This window comes from Corvus hawaiiensis, chromosome 4 (genome assembly GCF_020740725.1).
Source record: "Corvus hawaiiensis isolate bCorHaw1 chromosome 4, bCorHaw1.pri.cur, whole genome shotgun sequence".
Classification (NCBI taxonomy): Eukaryota; Metazoa; Chordata; class Aves; order Passeriformes; family Corvidae; genus Corvus; species Corvus hawaiiensis.
The window spans coordinates 76,559,901-76,580,892 of record NC_063216.1 but is presented as its reverse complement, the minus strand read 5'-3'; the positions used below and the strand labels follow the sequence as shown (position 1 = coordinate 76,580,892).

Sequence of the window (20,992 nt, the reverse complement as noted above, 5' to 3'; positions counted from 1 at the left end):
CATTTAAAAGTATTTTGCTTTGTTTTATTTCTATCCAGCAGGCTGATTTATTCATGGACAAAGCCTGATGGGTTTTGCTTTTCCTGCAGTGTTGGGGAACATAAAAGCCTGGAAACTTGAGGCTGCTATCAGCTTTTATGTTAAAAAATAATGGTGTTGGCATCATAAAATCAATACATCCTTTTTTTTCCTGTTTTTAAAAAAAAGGGGGGAGTTAACTGCATGGCAAGGATTTGCCTTAGCACTCCTGGACTGTGTGAAATAGAATTGATTATCTGTCACTCTTGATGAATCAGAAGAAGGATGCAGATGTTCCTCCAAACGTGACATTTCCTCTTCAGTGCCAGGTGGGTGTGTGGTAGCAGTTCAAAGCCACAGAAATCAATGGAGAAGGGAAATTGAGTTTCCTGCATGGAAAGAGCAGAATCAAATTTAGAAGCCTGCTGGAGCTGGCAGCAGCAGAGAAGCCAGGAAGGTTTGTACCTGGCAGCTGCAGTAACTACTGCCTGCAGATCACCCCTGGGAAACACTGTCTAGTTCTTTCTCTCCAAAACCCAAAAGCTGAGAATTGTGCAGAACAGGAGACCAGGATCTGGAGCTGTGCAAGGCACCAAGAGCACCTGGTCACAAAATGGTTTGGGTTAGAAGGGACCTTAAAGATCATTCCAACACCTTCCACTATCCCAGGTTGCTCCAAGCCCTGTCCAGCCTGGCCTTGGACACTTCCAGGGATGGGGCAGCCACAGCTTCTCTGGGCAACCTGTGCCAGGGCCTCAGCATCCTCACAGGGAAGAATTTTTTCCTTATCTCTAATCTAACCCTGCCTTCTGTTAGTTTAAAGCCATTTGTCCTTGTCCCAAGTCTTTGACCTGCATCTCTCTAATCCAATCTTGTCTCCACACCTTTATAGAGCACCTAATCTTTGTGATATGAAGATGGCAGCACTAATACCAGAGGTTAATAAAAGTAATCTCCCTAGGTCAGGCTACAGTGTACAAGGGGGGGTTGGCTGTAAACTCTCCAAAAGCTCACTGTTCCCAGTCCCTTCTGCATCTTAAGCCCTGATGACCTGGCTGTGTTCTCTGTTCTCCCAGCAGGAACAGGCCACGAGCCTCTCTGCAACTTTCCCCTGCTAAATCTGCAAGGCTGAAGCACCAGGCTGGTGGTCAGCATGTGGGGAGAGCTCATTGTGAGAAAGGGAGCTGGGCACCAGTGTCTGGCTGCTGGAGTGTGGGGAGATCAGCAAAAGCCTTGAAAACCTGGGCACGGGCTGAAAACAGAAGTGTAATGGTCAGTGCCTGGTCACCTTGAAGATTGGCTTAGGTGTGACTGCAGCAGCTCAGCCAGGGAACAGCTGAGCAGTGGGAAAAGGGGCCTGATGCTGATGGGGAAAGCAGCACCTTCAGGCAATGTGTAACCCAGGGGAGAAGAGCCTGCCTGAGCACTCTGATGTATTATAAAAGGACAAAACAGAACTTTGCAAGCCAGATCAATCATGTAAGAAGATCCCCTGGTGTACCCAGCAATTCCCAGCACCCTCGTCTTCCTTGGGTTTGTGCCATGCAAGTCATTCCAAATATTATAAATATTTCAAAGGAGTTGTTTGCATTCTTATTTGCTTGTAGAGTGCAAGCCCTGCAGTGAAGGAGATCCCTGTGACTGATTCTCAGGCTAAAAGCACTGACATTCCTGTCTCACACTGCTCCCACCCATTATCTCGCTAACTGGAAAGGGAGATCAGTTCAATACTGATTTCCTGGCTGGGGATGTGCAGGGCAGCTCATTTCATCCCTGTGCCCCTTGATGCAAAGCCTGATTGCGCACACAGATGGATTCAGTGCAAGGTGGGGAAGGCAAATTAAATCTCCATCCTGGATAAAGAGGTTTTTCTGGGCTTAAGGATGAAGTTGAGGGAAAAATTCTTCCCTGAGAGGGTGCTGAGGCCCTGGCACAGGTTGTCCAGAGAATATGTGCTTGCCCCTGGATCCCTGGAAGTGTCCAAGGCCAGGCTGGACAGCACTTGGAGCAACCTGGGATAGTGGAAAGTGTCCCTGCCCATGGCAGGGGGTTGGAACTGGATGAGCTTTAAGATCCATTCCAACCCAAGCCATCCTAGGATTCTATGAAATATGCAGCTTAAACCTGGGAGAGCAGTAAAAGGACCCTTTTCTGGGTCAGTTCCAATTAAACAACCCCCCTGAAATATTAGCCATTAAATTATACTTTTGTTTCCTTTGGAGACAGCTTCCTACAGGACACGGCTGGGAGCGCTGGTAGCAACCATTGAGGCTCCAAGTGCCTCTCCCACAGAAACCAGCACTTGAGAAGATCCCAGGAAGCTTTCTGGACCATCCCTCACCCCTGGGGCACAATCAGTGCTGGCTGAAACCCTTCCCACCATGTTTGCCCAACCTGTTCTGAAAACCTCAAGTGATGCTGAGCCACTGCCAGCCTCTCTGGCCATGCAGCCTGGCATTTGTGCTCTGCCAGGAGGAGAGATGCTCTGATTTCACTGTCTTGGACCACAGTTCATTTAGTTTCATCTGAATCTTATTTTGGGACCACCTGGATTCTCAGAAATTCTTTTAATTATGACTATTTTTACTTTTATGTTGTTCTTTTTAGATGCCAGACAGAAATGCTGTTGAACTGTGACTAAGGGGTGAAGATCCCCATATATCATGTTTGAAATCTTCTCTGCTTCTTTAAACTGCCTGGCACTACTGAGATGCCTGAGGTGCTTTCTGTGGGTGAGACCCAACAGTATCTGATTTAGGGAATGATGCTCTGACTCCTTGGAAGCTGGTTTCTGGAATTTTCTGGAAAATGGAAAGCAGATGTGTGGACAGCAAGGACAGTCCCATCTGAGATCTTTCTAGGTCAATGCACAGAATAACTGGAGCAAATCCCAGGGCAAGGACCAGGTGACAGAAGCACCTTAATGTGGACCTGAACCATCATCCTCTAATACATGTCTTGGTTGCAACTATGAAACTCTGGGATGCTCCAGCTGGGCAGTTTTTGGAGCTGAAGTTGCATTGTCCAGGCAAGATCAGTGTTGCAGAAAAAAAACATCCGAGGAGTTAAGCCCCTTCCAAGGTGTGCAGGCACTGAGCAGGATGTTATGGACAACAAACTTGGACATGAGCACCCAAACATGGATTTGATTGGTAAGACACTCATTTTGGGTCTAACTCTGAGTATATTGGATTAAGTTTCTTTTGCCAAGCCTTGGAATCATGAGCTGGAAATACCCTTCTGGAGATGAACTGCTAATCTGCATTTATCCTGGGAAATAAAACTGTAAAAATCTGGTTTTGTGTTTTGTAGAGAGCTGAAAGCTCATCACTCCAAGGAATTTCACTCTTTTGCCAGAGCAGAGGACTGGGTTAGAGCTGAGGTGGACCAACAGAGCTCCTGGGTCATGGTGCCCTGGCCTTGGGCATGACTGGGGTGTCCTTCCCTTCCACCTGCCTTAAATTTTTCCAGCCTTTGGCCCTTTAAGGTTACTAAACATCCTGGGAAATTCCATTTTTAGATGATTTTTCCCCAAGGAAATGGTTGCCTGCTCAATTAGCTTGGGCAGACCCCCAGCCTGTCCTGCTGTGTTTCCCAGGGGCAGGGCATAAACCAGCTGCTGTAACTGGTTCCAGTCACTGGAAGAAGCCCAGCAGCCCGTGCCATCAAATCTTGAGCACTTCTGTTCCTCACATGGTGCTGGGCCTCAGGAACATCTCCACGTGCATCAGCCAACACTCCCTGAGCAGGACAGAGGCAGCAAAGCCATGTAAGACATTGATGTCCCTGTCCCTGCCATTCCTGCTGCAGCCACAGCTCTCATAACAGCCTGGGGGGTGTTTTTTTGGAGTGATCCTCACCCACTGGTTTAAACAGGTTTCTCCAGTGGGGGTTAAGCCAAACCTGGCAGACTTTACCCCGGGGAGGATGAAGAACACTCACCTGGAGCATTGAGGTGGTCTGGATGGGGCTGGAGCCTGCAGGAGATGGATGGGGAGGCTTTAGACCACACAAGGGATGGTTTGAGGAAAGTCTTGTTGACTCCAGGAGGAGTCCAGTTTTGCAGGGAGCAGAGACACAGCGTGGAGTTCATGGTATCGCTGGCAAGCACCACGGGGAAAGGCTGGGGTCCAGTCGTGCACAGTTCAAAGAGTTTCTCTTGAACTACCTCCAAGCCAATGTCTCTTTCTACTTCCAGGGAGGGCATGAAGGAAGCACAGTAAAAATAAACAACCCTCCCCAGTTCAAATGCTCCACCTTCACCTCCTGCTGCAACCCGAGCTCCAGAGAGCTCCCAGCCCGACACACACACAGACCTGATGCTTTTCCAAAGCTGATGGCTCATCCCAGCCCTGTGATGCCAGGAGAAGGGTATTTGCTCATCCTCAGGATCCAGCACAGCAGGATCTGAACTCCCAATTGCCTGTGCAAGGGCAGGAGATGCTGAACAGGGGGATCTGAATTTCTGACACCCTTGTTTCTGAAGCAAGTGTGTGTTCCCAGCTTGTCCCAGTGCCACCACAAAGAAGATGGGGTTGGTGCTCTGATGAGTTCAGAAATTGCATAAGTGATGCAGGAGGCCAAAATTCCATTTTCACACCCACATCCATTACACTCAGTTCTGTACTGGTCCTACAAAAAAAACCCCCACCACAAATAAACTCAAGAACCCTGTCCCGGTACCTTCCACCCCTTTCTAAGGCCACCAGCTCCTTGTCCTGTTCCTGTCACCTCCCTCCCAGCTCTGCTGTCTCCGGGAAGTGAAGGGTTAAAAGCTCTGAAACTGCAAGAACTTCCTCCCTTCTGCAGTGCCACCCTCGGAATGACGCTGGTTTCTGCCGGGCTTTGCCCAAGTATGTCCGTTTCCTTCTGAAAGAAGAAGGAGGAGGAAGGAAAGAAACAGAGATACAGAAGAAATACATATTTTATATTTATATATCTAAGAGGAAGCGTCCGCGGAACCCAGGAGTCCGAGCGCAGCCCTGCCTCCTCCCGCTCCATGCCGTTCCGGAAAGGTAGGGCTGGATGGGTGGGCAGCATCCCGGGATGCTCCCCCGCAGCGCCGGGACCGACCTGGGGATCCAGGGATGGGTCCGGGCTGTGCCTGCTGCAGGGATGGGAGATGGGAGCACCGAGCTGTGCCCGGCTCTGCCGCACCGCCGGCTCAGGGGGAGGATGGGGGACACCCCTGAGGTTGTGTGTGGGGTGCGTGTGCGTGTTTCTGTGCAGCCTGGTAAGGGCAACTGTCCCCTCTCCGCCCTCCCTGTGGGGTTCTTCGTCTGTTCCCGGGCGAGGGGAATGAGCTGCTCTGGGCGGTGCAAGGGCTGAGGACGGAAGGCAGCAGGATGTTTCTGGGCAGGGGGTGCTGCTGGGGGCTGGCTGGGGCGATGCAGTCTGAGAACTGGCGACCTGCGAGCATTTGTGTCCTTGGGAGGTGCTCGGCTGAGGGGCTGGGAGCAGAGACTGGGGAGGTAAAGCAGCTTTTGAGGAGGGTACCTCACCTGCGCAAGCCCCTTTCGTGCCGTGGTGCCCTCGGATCTGCGCCCCAAACCATCTCTTTTCCACAGAGCTCCATCCCAGCAGCTGGCAGAAATCCCCACTTGCCACCCCCTGGCTTGGCGGTGTGGGCAAGAAGCACCCAATATGGGACCTAAAGCTCTGATGGGTGCTCCTGTGCTGCTGTGGATGAGTTTTCCATCCTCTCCGAGCCGCTGTGAAGCAGAGACTCTTAAATGTCACCTCCTCCTCTTTCCAGAGGGAAGTGCGGGCACGGTGGGACACAGAGTGGGATGCTTGTGGTGGTCCCTTTTCCCAGCTCTACTGAGTGGGGAAATGGAAGGTAAAAAGTCTTCTCCGTGAGTCAAAAAAGCCAGGGGAGGCAGGGTTAAGTCGGGACGTGCAAGGACACGGGGAGAAGGTGCTGCTCAGCATCGCACACAGGTGCTTTGGCCAGCGGGCAGTCCTGTGCTGGGGCAGGGACCGAGATGTCACCCGTTGGGACTGGCATGGCATCGAAGGGCAGCAGGGAGGGAATGAAATTGGCGAGGAGAGGGCTGGAGTTGTTTTTGTCCCCTCTCCCTGCTCTGGGGAGGGTGTTTCGGGGGTGAGGCATCACCCGCAGTGATGCTCACAGAACCCGTGTCTCCGGCGCCGAGGTTTCTGTTGCCTTTTAAGGCTCAGCGGAGCGTGATGTGGTTCACACCCTCGCATCTTGACAGCGCAGCAGACTGCAGGGCTCGATTTAATTTTAGGTGATAAACGGATTAATCTGGAGAAGAGGGAGAGGTGCTGGGGGTGGGCGGTGGGAGGAAAGCAGAGTATGACGCTTTGAAAGCGCTGAGCCCTTAGTGGGAAGCAGGGAGAGACCGGGGGAATTTCCCCTGTTGGAGGGCAGCTCCCGCGGCCCAGCTGCAGCCCCAGCAGGGGTAGAAATGACGGGCAGGTCTGCAGCACTTGGGGACACATGGTGGATTTGCAGCAGTTGATGCTTTTCCATGCGGCCCTGCCCAGCACACCTAAACTGGGGAGGACCCTTTTGCTGGGACACCGTGCTGTGCTTGTCATCGCTGCCAGACACGTGGGCCACAGCTGACCTGCAAATCCTCGCCAATTCGGTCCTGCAGCCATTGTGCCACCGTCGCAGCTCGTCTGTCTACAAATTTCCTCTAGAGGTCAACCTTGAAGTGCCAGAGCAGCTTTCAGCTGCTCCGTGCATCAGCCTGCAGCTCCAGAGTCCGAGATGGCAGAGGCCAGTGGGGATGGGTTTTGTCCACAGCTTGTGTATTTTAGGAGAAATTTTGTCACCACAACAGTTGTCAAGGACTGCAAAAGTGGTGCCTGGGGAAGTGGTGGAGTGACCATCCCCGGAGGAATTTAAAAGGCATGTAAATGTGGCACTTGGGTACATGGTTTAGTGGTGGCTTAGCAGTGCTGTGACCCGGCCGCAAACTTTAACCCCAGCTCAGAGCATCCCGTTGGGCTGGTGGGACCCCACATCACCAGCCCTGCCTGGAGCACTGCTCAGTGGCTGCTGCTGGGCTGCCTGGGCTTCCCAGGAGCACATCCATAAGCCACCAGGCAGGAGGGTTGTGGAGAGCATGGCCTTGTGGCTGCCCTTCAAAAGCTGCCCACAGCAAGCTGTGTACATCCTTAGTTTACAGGAGAGTTGGGCATGAAGATATTTTCCTTCTAGTTCAACTTGGTGCATAAAAAGCCTTGCTTAAGGTGGTGGCTTCAGCTGGGTTGGAATCTGGCTGTGTTCCTGACCCTCCCAGAAGAATATGGAGGCTCCAGGCAGCTCAGCAAGGAGGCTGAGCCTTTACTTTGGAAGCCTTTTGGGAACAGCATCTCACCTCGGGGCTTCCTCACAGCCACCCTGATGCAGGGTGCAAAGAGGAGGCTCTGCCCAAGGGCTGCTGCTCTGCAAACCTCTGGTAGCTTGAGGCACAGGGAGGCTTTGAGATGAGCATTTTGGAGGCTCTCAGCTGTCTTTGCACACCCCTGCATGTGGAAATGGAGCATCCTGTGGAGAAAATGCAAACTCCACCCTGTCTTTGCCAGTTTCTCACTACTTGCAGCTTTGGCATCACTTTCCCGTGTCTCCCTGAGAGGTTTGTGTGAAATCCTGGTTGTCTTGGCTCTGTTCTGCCTCCTTTCTCCTTGGGCATCGCAGCCAGTGGCATTGCCCCAGGATCTGCACTTCATGTTTGTATAACAGCTGCCATTTAGCAAGGCATTTGGCAGTTTCAGATATTAAAGAAAGGTCTTTCTAGCAGGGATGCTCAAGGACAGCCAGGAGTTATGAGCTTAGGACAGGAATTAATTTCTTCCAGCATTGCTGCATCAGCTGGGAGCACTGGAGAGAGCCCTGCTCCCCAAGCAGTGCCATTACCCTGGCAAGGGCCTGTCTGTGGCTGCAGCTCTGCTGGCAGGACGTGTTGGGAGCTTTCACCTAAAGTACCCTTCCTGAAAAATATGATTTAATTACTGCAGCTGACGCAAGGAAGCCTGGGAGTGTGCAGGTGATAAGCTGGCAGGACATTGCCAGCGAGCAGGACATTTGTCATCTGTCAAAGGACAAATGAAATCCTGGGGCTGCTGGCTGGGAAGGAGCTGGAGATAAGGCTGAAAGCCAGCGAGCAGAGATGGAACACATGATGATAGAAGCACAGAACAATTCAGGTTGGAAAGGATGTAAAAGATCACCTAGTTCCAAACCCTCTGACAGGGCAAGGACACCTTGTACTCGAGGAGGTTACTCAAAATCCACTCTAACCTCACCTTGAACACTTCCAGGGAGGGGGCATCCACCACCTCTCTGGGCAACCTGTGCCAGGGTCTCACCACCCTCACCATAAAAAATTTCTTCCTTATTTCTGATATAAATCAACCCTCCTTCACCTCAAAAGCATCACCCCATGTCCTGTTGCAACAGACTCTGCTAAAAAAACTGTTCCCATATTTCTTATAGGTTCCCTTTAGGCACTGGAAGGGGCTCTAAGGTCTCCCACGAGCCTTCTCCAGAGCAACCCCAGCTCTCCCAGCCTGTCTCCATGACAGAGGTTGTCCAGGTCTTGGAGCATCTCCGTGGCCTCCGCTGGACTTGCTCCAGCAGCTTCACATCCTTCTTATATTGGAGACCCTGAGCTGGACACGGGGCTCCAGGTGGGGTCTCACGAGAGAGGAGTGGGGCAGAATCCCTCCCTCTCCTGCTGTTCTCACTGCTTTGTACGTTCTGTAAGCAGAAGTTATGACATTTCCTGGTCTCATTTCTGCTTGCTGAGGTCAAGGAGGCTCTTGTTAGCAGGAGCAGAGGTGCCTTTTGCCCGTGAGCATGAAGGGAAAGGGCAAGACTATGCCACATCCCGGCACTGCAATTTCTGCTGCCTGTCCCCTGCTCCACCGAGCACTTCCTTGCTGTCCCAGCTCCTGCAGTGACTCAGATTACAACACCCCCTGATGGGAAACTGCTTTTGCAGAATGGTTACAGCTAAAGGTGGAGAACTGCCTTTCTGCAGCTCTTTTCAGGTTTTGGAAGGGATAATCTTGTCACTTCTGGAGGCTTTCTGGCTTGCTGGCAATTCCATGTAAACCCACATGCTGCTGCCTTTGCTGGTCACGTCACTCGTCGCTCCTCGATGTCGTGTCTTCCTGGCAGCCCTGGAAAAGTTTTTATCCAGCATTTCCTGTCAGAGGTACTGGACAGGATTTTTAAGCACTGATGGGCTGTACACATGATGCAGAGAAGCCATGTGAGGAGTCAGGAGCTGCTTGAGGGGGATCCTGCCTGCTGCAGCTCCCTGTGGGGACTGTCCTGGTGACGGCAGCACCGTGGGTGTCTGCTCAAAGGGCAGGGAGGAAATGTGTGGCAGAACTGGCCCTGGCTCTCCTGACTCACTGGCTCATGCCTGAGTCAAACCATTGCCTTGTTTTCACTGAACACCTTTCCTGGAAGGCTGGAAATCCCCTCCTGTCCTGCTTTGCCCCCTGGCCTATGTTGGTCACTGTGGTATTTTCCTTCTGGCTCTCAGTTTCATTTCATCCCCTTTCACCTCACCAGCCTCTTGAGCCAAAGGACCCAAAAGAACAGGTGTCTGTGCCCCCATCACACCCCTCCCAACACCTCCCTGCACTTCCAAGAAAGCCCTCCGTGAGCACGACCTTTCCTCTGCCCCTTGGCCCTTGCACTTTCTTTAGCATTTATGGCCACTCACAGGGAGTTTTTAATGGATTTCAGGGTCACCATGCCCGGTCTTGTTTCCATTGGTGCTCACAGGGTCATGAACAACCGAGCAGCAGAGCCCACCACGTCTCCTGGTGCTGGTGCAGGGGGGCAGATGCCAGGCTGTGGTGGGCAGGTGGGACAACCTTGGCTGCCACCAGCTGCAGGTTGGAACCACCACTCCACTAGAAACATTTGTAGGAGGTTCCTAAGGGCTGTGCAGCTCTGTGAGGTCCAGTGGGATTTTTGGGACCTACTCTGTGTTCTTATCACTCCCCAGAAACCAGCTGGTGGGGAGAGATATGGGTTATCAGCACCTCTCAGACTTCCTGAGTCTGGGAATTAAACCACGTGAAGCTATTGAAGGTATATCCTCATGTCCTAACCTGGGAGCAGGCAGACACACCTATAACCTGCCCTGCCAGGGTCAGCGTCCCACCAAGCAACTCAGGATGCTGGAAAACCCCTCCTTTTGGTGTCCTGCCTCCCTCCTGCAGGGATGGGGAAGGACTCTCCATTGCTGTATTTCCAGCCACCAGCTGAAACCCAGGCTCAGTGGCAGTGTCACACAAGAAAGCAGCTCAGATTGGGCTTGGGCTTCACCCCAGTGCTCAAATCCCACCACCAACACCCCCCAGACCCCTTTTCCACCTAGCATCTGACCATCCTTGTGCCAGCGGGGGTCTGTGCTGGCAGAACTGCTTTCCCTAACACACCCTCTGTGATGGAGAAATTGATCTCAGCACAAAACGGCTCCAAAGGCTTTAAATCAGATGACCACAGGTGTTTTTCATGGAGGACGTGGGAGGATTTCAAAACCAGCAGCCGGCAAGGTGTGATCCCTGTTTTCCTGGTGCGTGCGTGCAGGCACACACAACTCTGCAGGGCACCTGATCTATTCCCCATCATAACTACATTTTAAGGCTGGGAAAAAAAAAAAGGGATGGGACACAGGCCCCAGCTGGGACTCAAGATCAAACCCACACAGATTTAGATTTCCTTTGTGTTTTTCCCTGGAGAATTCCTTGTCCTGGCAAGAGGTATTAGGATTCCACTAATACTGGGACAGCATATCTTGTATAAACCTTAAATATTCCTTGCTGTAAAGAACAGCTATTACCTTCTCCATGGCATCCTTTTCCAGGCCAAAAGCTATTCCACAGTCTTCTCCTTCCTGGAGAACAAAATCACTCTCATTTTGTGCTTTCCCATATACCCCATTCTGAAGACTTCTCCTTGGTATTGCCCACCATGTCCCATCCCAGATTAAACTTCTTCCCAAAAGAACAGGGCCTGGAGTGAGATGTGCCCTGCCTTGGTGCTGAGGAACCAGCACCATCCAGTCCAGAAAACCCAACCTCCTGCATTTTGTATGCCACCCTCTTGCTAAAACATCACGGAATTGGGCTTTTTTATATATTAATAATAATAATGATAATAATTTTCCCAGGGACCTAATGCTGTTCATTCAGAACTGACTGCTGGGACCTCTTCGTTCCCCCTCTCCCCAGTGTCTTACTCCTCATTGGATGATTTCCAGCTTTATCAATTGAGGCAGGGGAAACTGAGGCACAGGAGGGTGCAGAGATGGGCTGGAGGCTGCGCTGACAGTGCCTTTAGCTGCTCTTATCCATGGATCCAGCTCTCTCTGCACCAATCCTGGCTGTGCCGGAGCACCCTGAGGTGTGTTCCCTGTGTAGGTACATTTGGGGAGGGTGTTACTGGTCCAGACCTCATTGTAGTGCAGTGCAGAGCTTCCAAACCAGCCCCTGTGGGCAGGAGCAGGGTGTAAAAACCGCACCTGGAGAGATGTTGATTTGGGTTGGAAATCAAGGAAAGTTTTCTCCTGGAAAAGATTATGTGAGGACAGAGGGGAAAGCTGAGACCGACCAATGTCGCCTTGTGAAATGGTTTGGGGAGAAACGATGCTGCTGGGGAAGGGGTGATGGGGACGGTGATGGTAAATCCACGGGGAAAAGGAGGTATTGCCGTGTCCTTGTGCAGCCCCGGCCCCGCTTTGGGCTCTCTTTGGGCAGGCACACGGCAGGGCTGCTGTTACACGGCTGAATCCCTTCAGCCAGCCTGATTTACCCCCTCCCTGCCGCCTCTGGAGCTCGTTTATCCGACCTGAGGCGGGGAGAACCTTTCCCAGGGCAGCGGGCTGAACTTGTTTACCCGTTCATTTATTATTTCATTGGCCTGCTGGCATGCGGGCAGCGGGGACACCGGAGCACGTGCCAGCCCGGGGAAGCCACACGGGCTGTGCACGCCCCGGCCACATGGACACGGGGAGGAAACGCTGCGGGCTCCGCTGGCCCGACCGCCGGCAGCTGCGCCTCCTCCTCCGGACACACGCGAAAGGAGCGTGCGAGAGCCGGCTGCTGCTGGGCTTTCCAGCTATTTCCAGGATGGCCGGAGAGCAGCTGAGGCTGGTAAACAACAAGGATGACCCGCCAGTATCGGGGGTGTTTTGCTCCCAGTGGTACCGCGAGAAAAATGGGGTGTTTTGCCTCCTGCTCCCAAATCCACGAGCCCCAAGGAGGGATGTGGCTTCCCAGTTTCGGTCTCTCCCGAGCTGAGATGTTCTGGCTGGTTCTGCTGAGGGATAAACAGGAGGATGGGTTGCACTGGGTCCTGATGGGAGGGATGGAATAACTGGTGGAGCTGCTGATTTCTCTGCCTGGGGGACCAAATTTTTGCACCCCTAAAAATGCAGGTGGGCACTGCAAAATATAGGCTCCTCAGTCACCAATGTAAACTTATTTGGCGGAAACTCGTGCCTTCATCCCAGGTATGACCCAGGGAAGCGCCCCACGTTAATGCCAATAGGAGACTCGAACATGGCTGGAGCAGAAATTTGAGGATTTGACTTGTTTTTTTCTCCTTCTCAGTGATTTTCTTAGAAATCCTCCTTATTAGCCAGGGATTTCTCACAGGAACAGTAGGACGTAGCTGAGGCTATGACTTGGGCTTTGGCAGCCTGATAAAGCCCCTCCACAAAAGGAATGTGGGATGGCTTTATGCCAACACCAGGTGCTCCAGGGATGGATCCATGCTTACAAAATAACATTCCCATTCAGAACAAAACAAAGAAAAATAAATTTCTGGAATAAACAGTATCAATAATAATAATAATAATAATAATAATAGGTTTTTTGCTGGAGGGCTGGATCTCATTCACGGCTGAGGACAAGGCTTTGGGGTGGGAAGAGGGACTCAGCAGTACCTTCACCACCAAAATCTCCATGTTGCTGAACCAGGCTGAGCAGGAGGAGTTGAGACAGAAAAGGCACCTCCCAGCAGTGACTTTTGTGTTTATTTTTTTCTCCAAGGTGGCTTTGCCAAAGGCAGGGAATGGATTTCCACCTCCTGCCAGCTGTGAAGATCATGTGCATGGAGGATCACAGTCAGCAAAGCCTGTTTCCCTTAAACCTTAAATCACTTCTGTGATTTAAGATGTCTTCATAATTTTTGGGTGCAGCTGAGCTGCTGAGAAACTGATCACGTCCAACACATTTACACCGTAAATAAAAGAACAATGCAATAAACCATTAAATCATGTATGGCTGTTGCAACAGCAGCAATTAGGTGGAAGGCATGAGGGTGGGAAGTGTTCTTTTATGGATGTGACTTTACTAGCCCGAATTCTGGACGACCTGAGGTTACCTTTTCCAGCCTGGCTTGGGATGTGCTGTCACACTGCGCTGGCAGCCATGGGGTTGGGTGGCCTGGTGGTTACGGCCCGGCTGCAGACAAGATGGGACAAGGCAGTGTGGGATGAGGCTGGCGTGTGCCAGGGCTGAGCTTTAGTCACCCCTGTCATCGATGACTAGCTCTGTCTGAATGCAAGAGGACCAGATTTCTGAGTGGTGTCTGAAGGCACTGGCGGCTGCCAGGCACGGAGTGGTTGCGTGTGCTCCTGCACGTGTCCAAGGGAGCTGTGCTTGCTCAGTCTCTGGGTGGGCTTGAGCCTGCATGAGATGGGTTTTTAGGGATATTCAGTTGGTCAGGTCTGGAATGAACACCAGTGATTAGGGCAGGACAGGGAGAGGACACAGCGCATCCATGCTCAAAGCATGTCCTGCAGATACTACAGCTCCTGTGACCCTCTGGCTACCCCACCTTCATCCCAAACCCATCCTGGTGGGATCCCCCTTAGCCACAGCTGCAGAAAGGCCTGGCTTTTACGTAGCTGGCAGGTTTGGGAACTGCTCTGGGCTCTGCTCCATGGGTACAAACCGTATCTCCCACTGGCTCAGTGACCATCCATGGAACCCCTGAGACATCACAAGCATCTTCACCCAGCAGTGGGTGAAAGGTGCCTGTCAATCAGGTGCCTGGGGCTGTCCCAGCCTGGGTAATAAACACACAACATGAAGCCAAGGAAGGTCATGCCTTCCTTGCCAAGCCCGACTCTCCCTCTTTATAGGGAAGTTGGCAGGAAAGCCTGGCCAGGAGTCAGGTGGCCCTCAGATCTCTTGTTGACTGTCTAGCAGTTGTTTTCATTCAGGCTGGGCTCTGGGTAAACAGCTGGGAAATGTGAAACCCTGGCTGTGGCCGTGCTGTCACTGCAGGCATCAGCCCGGGGACGTGCAGGGAACAGGAACCCACCAGCGCCGTGCAGGGGGCACAGGGAGATGGACATGTAAGGTGAGCCCCTGTCCTGGGGTCATTTGTTTGGTTTACAAGGATTGACAAGTGTCCTGTTTGTGGCACAGAGTTTGTGCTGGCACAGGGTGCCCAGAGAAGCTGTGGCTGCCCCATCTCTGGAAGTGTCCACGGCCAGGTTTGATGGGGTTTGGAGCAACCTGGGCTAGTGTAAGCTGTCCTTGCCTATGGCAGGGAGGTTGGAACTGGATAAGCTATATGGCCCCTTCCAACCCAAACCATTCTGTGATTCCCTAATGAGTGGTGTTGCTGGAAATGCTGAAGCAGACACAATAAAAGTGGTTTTCCCCTATCTCCATCGTTAGTCAGTGAGGACGAGTCACAATCAATGGCCAAGCTGTGCTTCCACCTATGCCATCCCCTCCTGGCTCTGTCTCTCAGCTCAAGTAACAGCAGTTGTTTGGGAGAAAACTGAGGCCCTCCCAAGTGCTTTGAAGCACAGCATCTTTCCTTGTGACCCCTTCCAGGCACCCAGACACTGCTTCGCTACTCCCTGTTAAACTCCAGGGCAGAAATCAAAACATTCAGCTCAATTTTCTTTTTTTTTTCCTCAAGGAGCTGTTAGCAGCTTGTCATTGCGGGTTGGAAAATATAAATGTATTTGAGAAAATATGTTGGCAGCAAGCTCCCCATATTGTTTCAGCTTGCCCCAAAATTCCAGAGAAATTTTCCATTAATATTTTTCATGTCTGATTGGAAAATATTGGGGACAGAAGAAACAAATTCTGTAGATATTTTTAAACAATTTTAGGGTTTTTTTTCCTTTCCCAGCCAGGTCTTCATGGCATAGAAAAAAAATAAATGAAATGCACAAATGAAAATCATCTGCTAGGACTTAAATGCATTAAAATCATTGTAAGTGGAAGAATTTTAAGAAAACCATGATAAAGAAATTTGGTTATTTAACTTCTGCATTCCAGCAATCTGTGTGATCTGATTCCAGTGATTTGGGTCCAAAACTCAGTTAGGAGAGGTGTTAGGAAACTGGAGGTTCCCTGAGAGAGGTTTTGACTGTAGGGAGCTCCAGCAGAAGATATGAAAACAAAACTGAACCTTACCATTCTAAATTTCAGCTTGTTGACCACACACTTTCCCTCTTACTTGTGTTTCACAGACCTCCTAAAAGCAGTGCCTGCAGGTCTCAGGTTTAAAAGCACATGGCAACACTGTTGAAAAGTGGGGCACTTAGGCCTCACCTCTGGATGCCTTGTGGTTTCCACCAGCTGAATGGAGAGGGGAGCCCTTGGGGAGGCTGATCCAGGGAGCAGCTCAACCCCAGGAGTGGTGCTGGTCCCAAAAGTGGTTCTTCTTGGCCAGAGCTGAGGTGTGTGGGCCACTGTTGGGCAACCATTGTCTGGATCATCCCAGCCCTGTGAGGAAGCAGGGATGAGCAGGTTGTCCACAGGGCAGACGTGCTCACAAAGGTGAGGTGTGGGTGGGAAGATCCTCGGCACATACACGATTTTGAAATGCAGCTCCTCACCAGAGCTCTTCTCTCCCTCCCCGCATGGGACTCTGGATTGGACAAGGAATTGTGTTTTGGGTCACCTCGTGCTGGAGAGCACTGAGATGTGCATGGAATGGTTTTGGGCATAGCTCTGAGGTTCTCTCCGTGCTCAGAGGACACAAACTCCTCCAGGACACATCTCAGTTTGCAGTCAGCACCCACAGCAGGGCAGCTGAACTGTTCTGAGTGCAAGTGGGTACTCATTTCTCTCCACAGGTGGTAGAAGTGGTCAGAGGTGACCAATTCCTTGTAGACACCTCAAAATTACATAAATTCTTCCCAAACTCTACCCACAGCTTTTCTGTGGATGGAGGAAGAACAGCAGGAGCTGAGCTTTGACGCCTCCTCCCTGCTCAGCATCCCTCAGGGGAACCTTTCCATCTGAGCCTCCCAGGCAGTGCAGATCCTTCTGGGATGCTGCTTCAAAAGTCCCTGTACCAGGAGCCAAACAGATTATCAGCGGGGGTTGAGACCTGAGAAAAAAAAATACTCTTTTTCCTAGACTGTGATTAATCTGCTGCCCGCTGCTGCCTACAAGCACGTCCTCCTTGATCATCACAAATACAAACCACCACATTTTCTTCCCCAGAGCTTCATGTTTTAGGTTTTTTGCATTACTTTGAAGAGATTCCCCAGCATCTCTGCGGTATCTGGCTTCAGCACATCATTGCCTACAACTTTTTTAGACGCTTCTGTGTCACCACGACAATGCTGAGGTTGTCACTGGCCCGGGCTTGTTACATAATGAAGTTGAGTCAGCCCCAGAAAGGCCACAGCCTTTGCCATTGTTTGACTTAATAACCTGCAATGATGAGATAACGATCCAGGTTCTTTATGAAAGGTGGGTGGTAATGAGAAGTTAGGAAACAGTTCAGTAGCAAAGTCCATGGGATAATGACAGGCTGCGATTTCCGGAGGGGAATGGAGGCTGATCATCCTCCACCGTAAATGGTCTGAACAGACTCATCGTCCGTCGGGGGGTTTCACATCCAGCACTGGGCGCCTGCAGGCAGGAGACCTGGAGAGACCCACGTGCATCACCGGGCTGGGAATTAAGTTCTTCATGAACACAGTCAACTTCAGTCGTTGGGAGGTTCAACCTCCATAAAAACAAATCCTATAACAATCTGTGCATACAGGAGGGCTGGAATTCTGTGTTCTTCCCATCAGATCTCCAAAATGCTGCATCACTTTCCAGCGTTGTGCCTGTTTGGGCTGGGACAGGTTGATTTTCTTCAGAGTAGCTGCTCTGCGGCTGTGTTTTAGACTTGTGACCAAAACAGTGTTGATAATATAGAGATGTTTGTGGTTTTGCTGAGCAGGGCTTACACAGAGGCAATGTTTTTCTGCTCCTCACCCCACCAGTAAGGAGGCTGGGGGGGCACAAGGATTTGGGAGGGGACAGAGCAAGGGCAGCTGACCCCAAACTGACTAAAAATATTCCATAACACATTTTGTCATGCTTAGGAAAGGGGGGGACATTCGAGGTGGTGGTGTTTGCCTTCCCAAGCCACCGCTACATGCGATGGAGCCCTGTTTTCCTGGGGATCACTGGACACCTGTGGGAAGTGGGGAATTAATTCCTTGTTTATCTTTGCTTGTGCACGTGGCTTTTGCTTTGCCCATTGAACTGTTTGTGTCTCACCCCCTGAGTTTTCTCACTTTTTCCTGCCAGTTCTCTCCCCCATCCCTCTGTGGGGGGAGTGAGCGAGTGGGGCTGAGCTCCCAGCTGGGGTTAAACCACAACAATCCTAAATTAGGTCTGGTTCAGGTGTGAGAAAAAGGCTGTGTTTCTGCTGATTTTCCCTGAGAAGGCACTGTGGTAACACATGCCAAGTTCTGCTGGCAGCAGCAGGACAGGGAATATCTGATCTGGCAGCTGGGACAGAATAGCCCTGTAAACACACTTTTCTCTCAGACCAGCAGGATTTTTGTGCTGCATCAGTGCCTTGTTGCAGGTGGTTGTGGCCTCTTGATTAGGGATGAGGTAACCTAAAGTCAAGTTCAACATCCTGTGGATTTACACTCTAAATCAATCCCAGGACTTTCAGTGGGAAATTTCATACCTTAAAATAACAGGGCAAACAGGGGGGTGTTCCTTTCACACAACTAAAAGTACCTGGGAGTAGAAGGCTCAACCCAATGTCAGACTCATGTGAATATTGTCTTTTCAGAAGCTCTAAAAATGCCAAAACCTGAATTGTGGCTCTCTGACTGATCTGCACCCTCTGACCCTTGCTGTTGGGACCAAGCCTGAACTTTTGCAGCCAGGTTTTATTTCAAGGAGAACCAGTAATAAATTCCTGAGACTGGAATATGCCAACTTCTTGCTGTTTAGTTACCCTCTGACCCCGTGTTTCATAGAATCACAGAATGGCCTGGTTTGGAAGTGACATTTAAGATCATCCAGTTCCAACCCCTGGCATGGGCAGGGACACCTTCCACAGAAATAGGTTGCTTCAAGCCCCATCCAACCTTGAACACTTCCAGGGATGGCACAACTTCTTTGGGCAACCTGTGCCAGGGCCTCACCACGCTCACAGTAAAGAATTTCTTTATAATATCTATCCTAAATCTACCCTCTCTGTAACCTATGGAGTCAATTATCTTTATGATTTAGCCCATTTATGGGGTGAGTTTTGTTTTGCACTAGTCTTATAAGGTCGGGAACTTTCACAGGACATTACTGAATCCTCCTGGACCTGTTTCTGAGCAGAGCTGCCAGCTTTGAGAAATATCCCTGCTCCAAAGGATATTTGCAGCTTCAGAACAGTATTTCCAAATTATATTTTTTGAGAAATACAGAATATAATTATTTTTTAAAATTACAAATAAACCTCCTTTCCTGGGATTTTAAATATGAACCTCAGTCTGGGAGGCTCCTTTGGGGTCATCAGTCCTGGCCGATGGACACCCATCTTACATCTCCCTATCTTTGGTCTTAAGATTTACTGGGTCTTCCCAGGGGACCATCCAAGACCTGAGCACAGTTGGAGGCATCCACTCTCTGAGGACAGTGGAGGGAACCTTGAAATAGTTTGCTTTTAATTTGGTGAATTGAGATTGAATCCAGGCTCTCATCCTTTCTTCTTCCCCATATTCATCAAAGCCAGGCATTGCATTTCCAACTCTCCCATTTCCTTTGCTGTAATGCTTTAACTCAGCCAATTATAACCAAACACCTCTAGTTAGGGCACAAGTCTGACCACTCGAACAAAGTTTGAACCCTTATCCTCCTGCCTGAAGAGTTATACATTAAAATAAATTTTTAAAAAAATTGCAGAGGGTTGACTTCAGGAAGAATTTACTCTTCTTGAAAGAATTCCTGCTTGGCTCCTAGTGTGATGGTGACAACACACGGCGAGCTCAGAGCAGAGGGCTGGGCAAAAGCAGGGAGCTCCCTAAGCTGCAATCAGCTGATTATGGCTGAATTCCGCATTTCTGCAACCTCTTCCTGACTTTTCCTGTCCCTTGGCTGCCAGGAAAGGTCAGCCCTGGGTGCGATGTTTGACTGGGGCTGATACTGTGGGGTGAGCAATGCCCTGTGCCTCTGTGGGGATTTCCCCCTCCGGGGCTCAGCCCTGGTTTCTCAATGTCAGAAGCTGAACCCCGTTGAATTTCCCCCCTTTCTCTGCTTGTGGCTGTCTTTAAGCCAGGCTGCACCCACAGGCAGGCGTGTGGCAGCCCGGGTCTTGCTCCAGTGGTGTCGCAGTGCCCAGCTGCTGTCAGCAATGAGCTGAATTTCTTACACCCGGCCAAGGAAGGAGTCTCATGAGCACGTCAGGTGCAATCAGAGGGTGCAATAGGCTGAAAAACTGTACGGCTTGTCCTCAGCCAGGAGAACGTGTGTCTGCTCTGGTGGGTGGAAGGAAGGAGAGCTCTGGGGCATGCGATTTTCTCTGCCCTGCCTGCATCCTGCACCCCGGGCAGGGCCCAGCACTCCCAGCTGCAGAGGGACCAGGAGCTCTCCCCTGATTTCAGGGTAGGGGTCTGTAAATCCCAATGCTGAGAAACATCCCGTAATCCCTGCGGGGAAACCTGTCTGCAAATTATACCGTGAAGAAATGATTTTGCCTGATTTCAGTTCCTTTTTGCCCGATGTGGCTGAAGGAGGAAAAGGAGTGTTAGACTGCAAGAACAAGGGGGTGAGAGGCAAGGAATGAGGAAGGAAACACAACTTGTTTAGAGGAGAGGAAAGAAAAAGCTGCTTTCCACGGCAGAAGCACCCCGATCCATTACAGGGACAGATGCAGGAGCTCTTCGTGTTCCCCTCCGGGCATCAGGACCTGGGCGGGATGAGGGAGAGGGAGCGGTGATATCCTGGTGATACAGGTACAGTTCACACTTTGCTCTTTGTTTATTTATTCCTGTAACTGAAATACCTGCGAGGGGCGAGGGAGGCGATTGAAACCTGCAGGCACAAAGGACCGTGAACTCCAGCTGCCTCTCCAAATCCAAACATTTTTATCAGCCTGATAAAAATCAGACATTTATCACCCTCCCCACTACGAGCCTGACCCTTAGCAGCTTTTTTTCAAGTCCTTCCAAAGAAAGCGCCATCAGCAGTGAAAACTACTCAGCATCCAGCTGGCAAGAGGAGGGGCAACCGCTTGGTTTCCTTCCTGACCTTTCTGAAAGCATCTAATTCCCCGAAAATATTGCGGACAATTTTCTTGGTTTCTTCAGTATCCCACTATTTAAAAAAATTTTTTTTGCAAGTGCAAAATTTAGCATTTTGCTTTGGGGTTTTTGTTTGTTTGTTTTGGTTTCTTTTGTTTGGTTTTTTTTTGTTTGTTTGTTTTGTGTTTTTTGAAAACCACATAAATATGCCTTGGTCAGCCCAGAGGAATAAATTTCTCTGCTGCAAGAAAATGTCGTTAATGCACTAACAAGAATCTGGACAGCTGCTGCCTGACTTTTGCAGCTCCTGGGGTAGGGAGCACTTTGGAATGGCATTAAACTGGATGAGAGTAGATTTAGATGGGATATTAGGAAGAAATTCTTCCCTGTGGGGGTGGTGAGGCCCTGGCACAGGTTGCCCAGAGCAGCTGTGGCTGCCCCATCCCTGGAAGTGTCCA

The 20,992-nt window shown here is 50.7% G+C and overlaps 1 protein-coding gene across 2 annotated transcripts in view; it reads left to right on the top strand.

Annotated features, from left to right (window-relative positions):
- Positions 1-4,837: 4,837 nt before the first annotated feature.
- The window catches only part of PFKFB3 (6-phosphofructo-2-kinase/fructose-2,6-biphosphatase 3), a 40,044-nt gene continuing 23,889 nt past the window's right edge, over positions 4,838-20,992 (top strand). The window contains exon 1 of one of the 2 annotated variants that reach the window (XM_048301234.1): positions 4,838-5,033. In XM_048301234.1, the coding sequence (XP_048157191.1) occupies positions 5,018-5,033 (16 nt within the window). In that variant the 5' untranslated portion in view covers positions 4,838-5,017. The remainder of the gene's footprint in view (positions 5,034-20,992) is intronic. The other variant, XM_048301238.1, reaches the window with a different exon arrangement.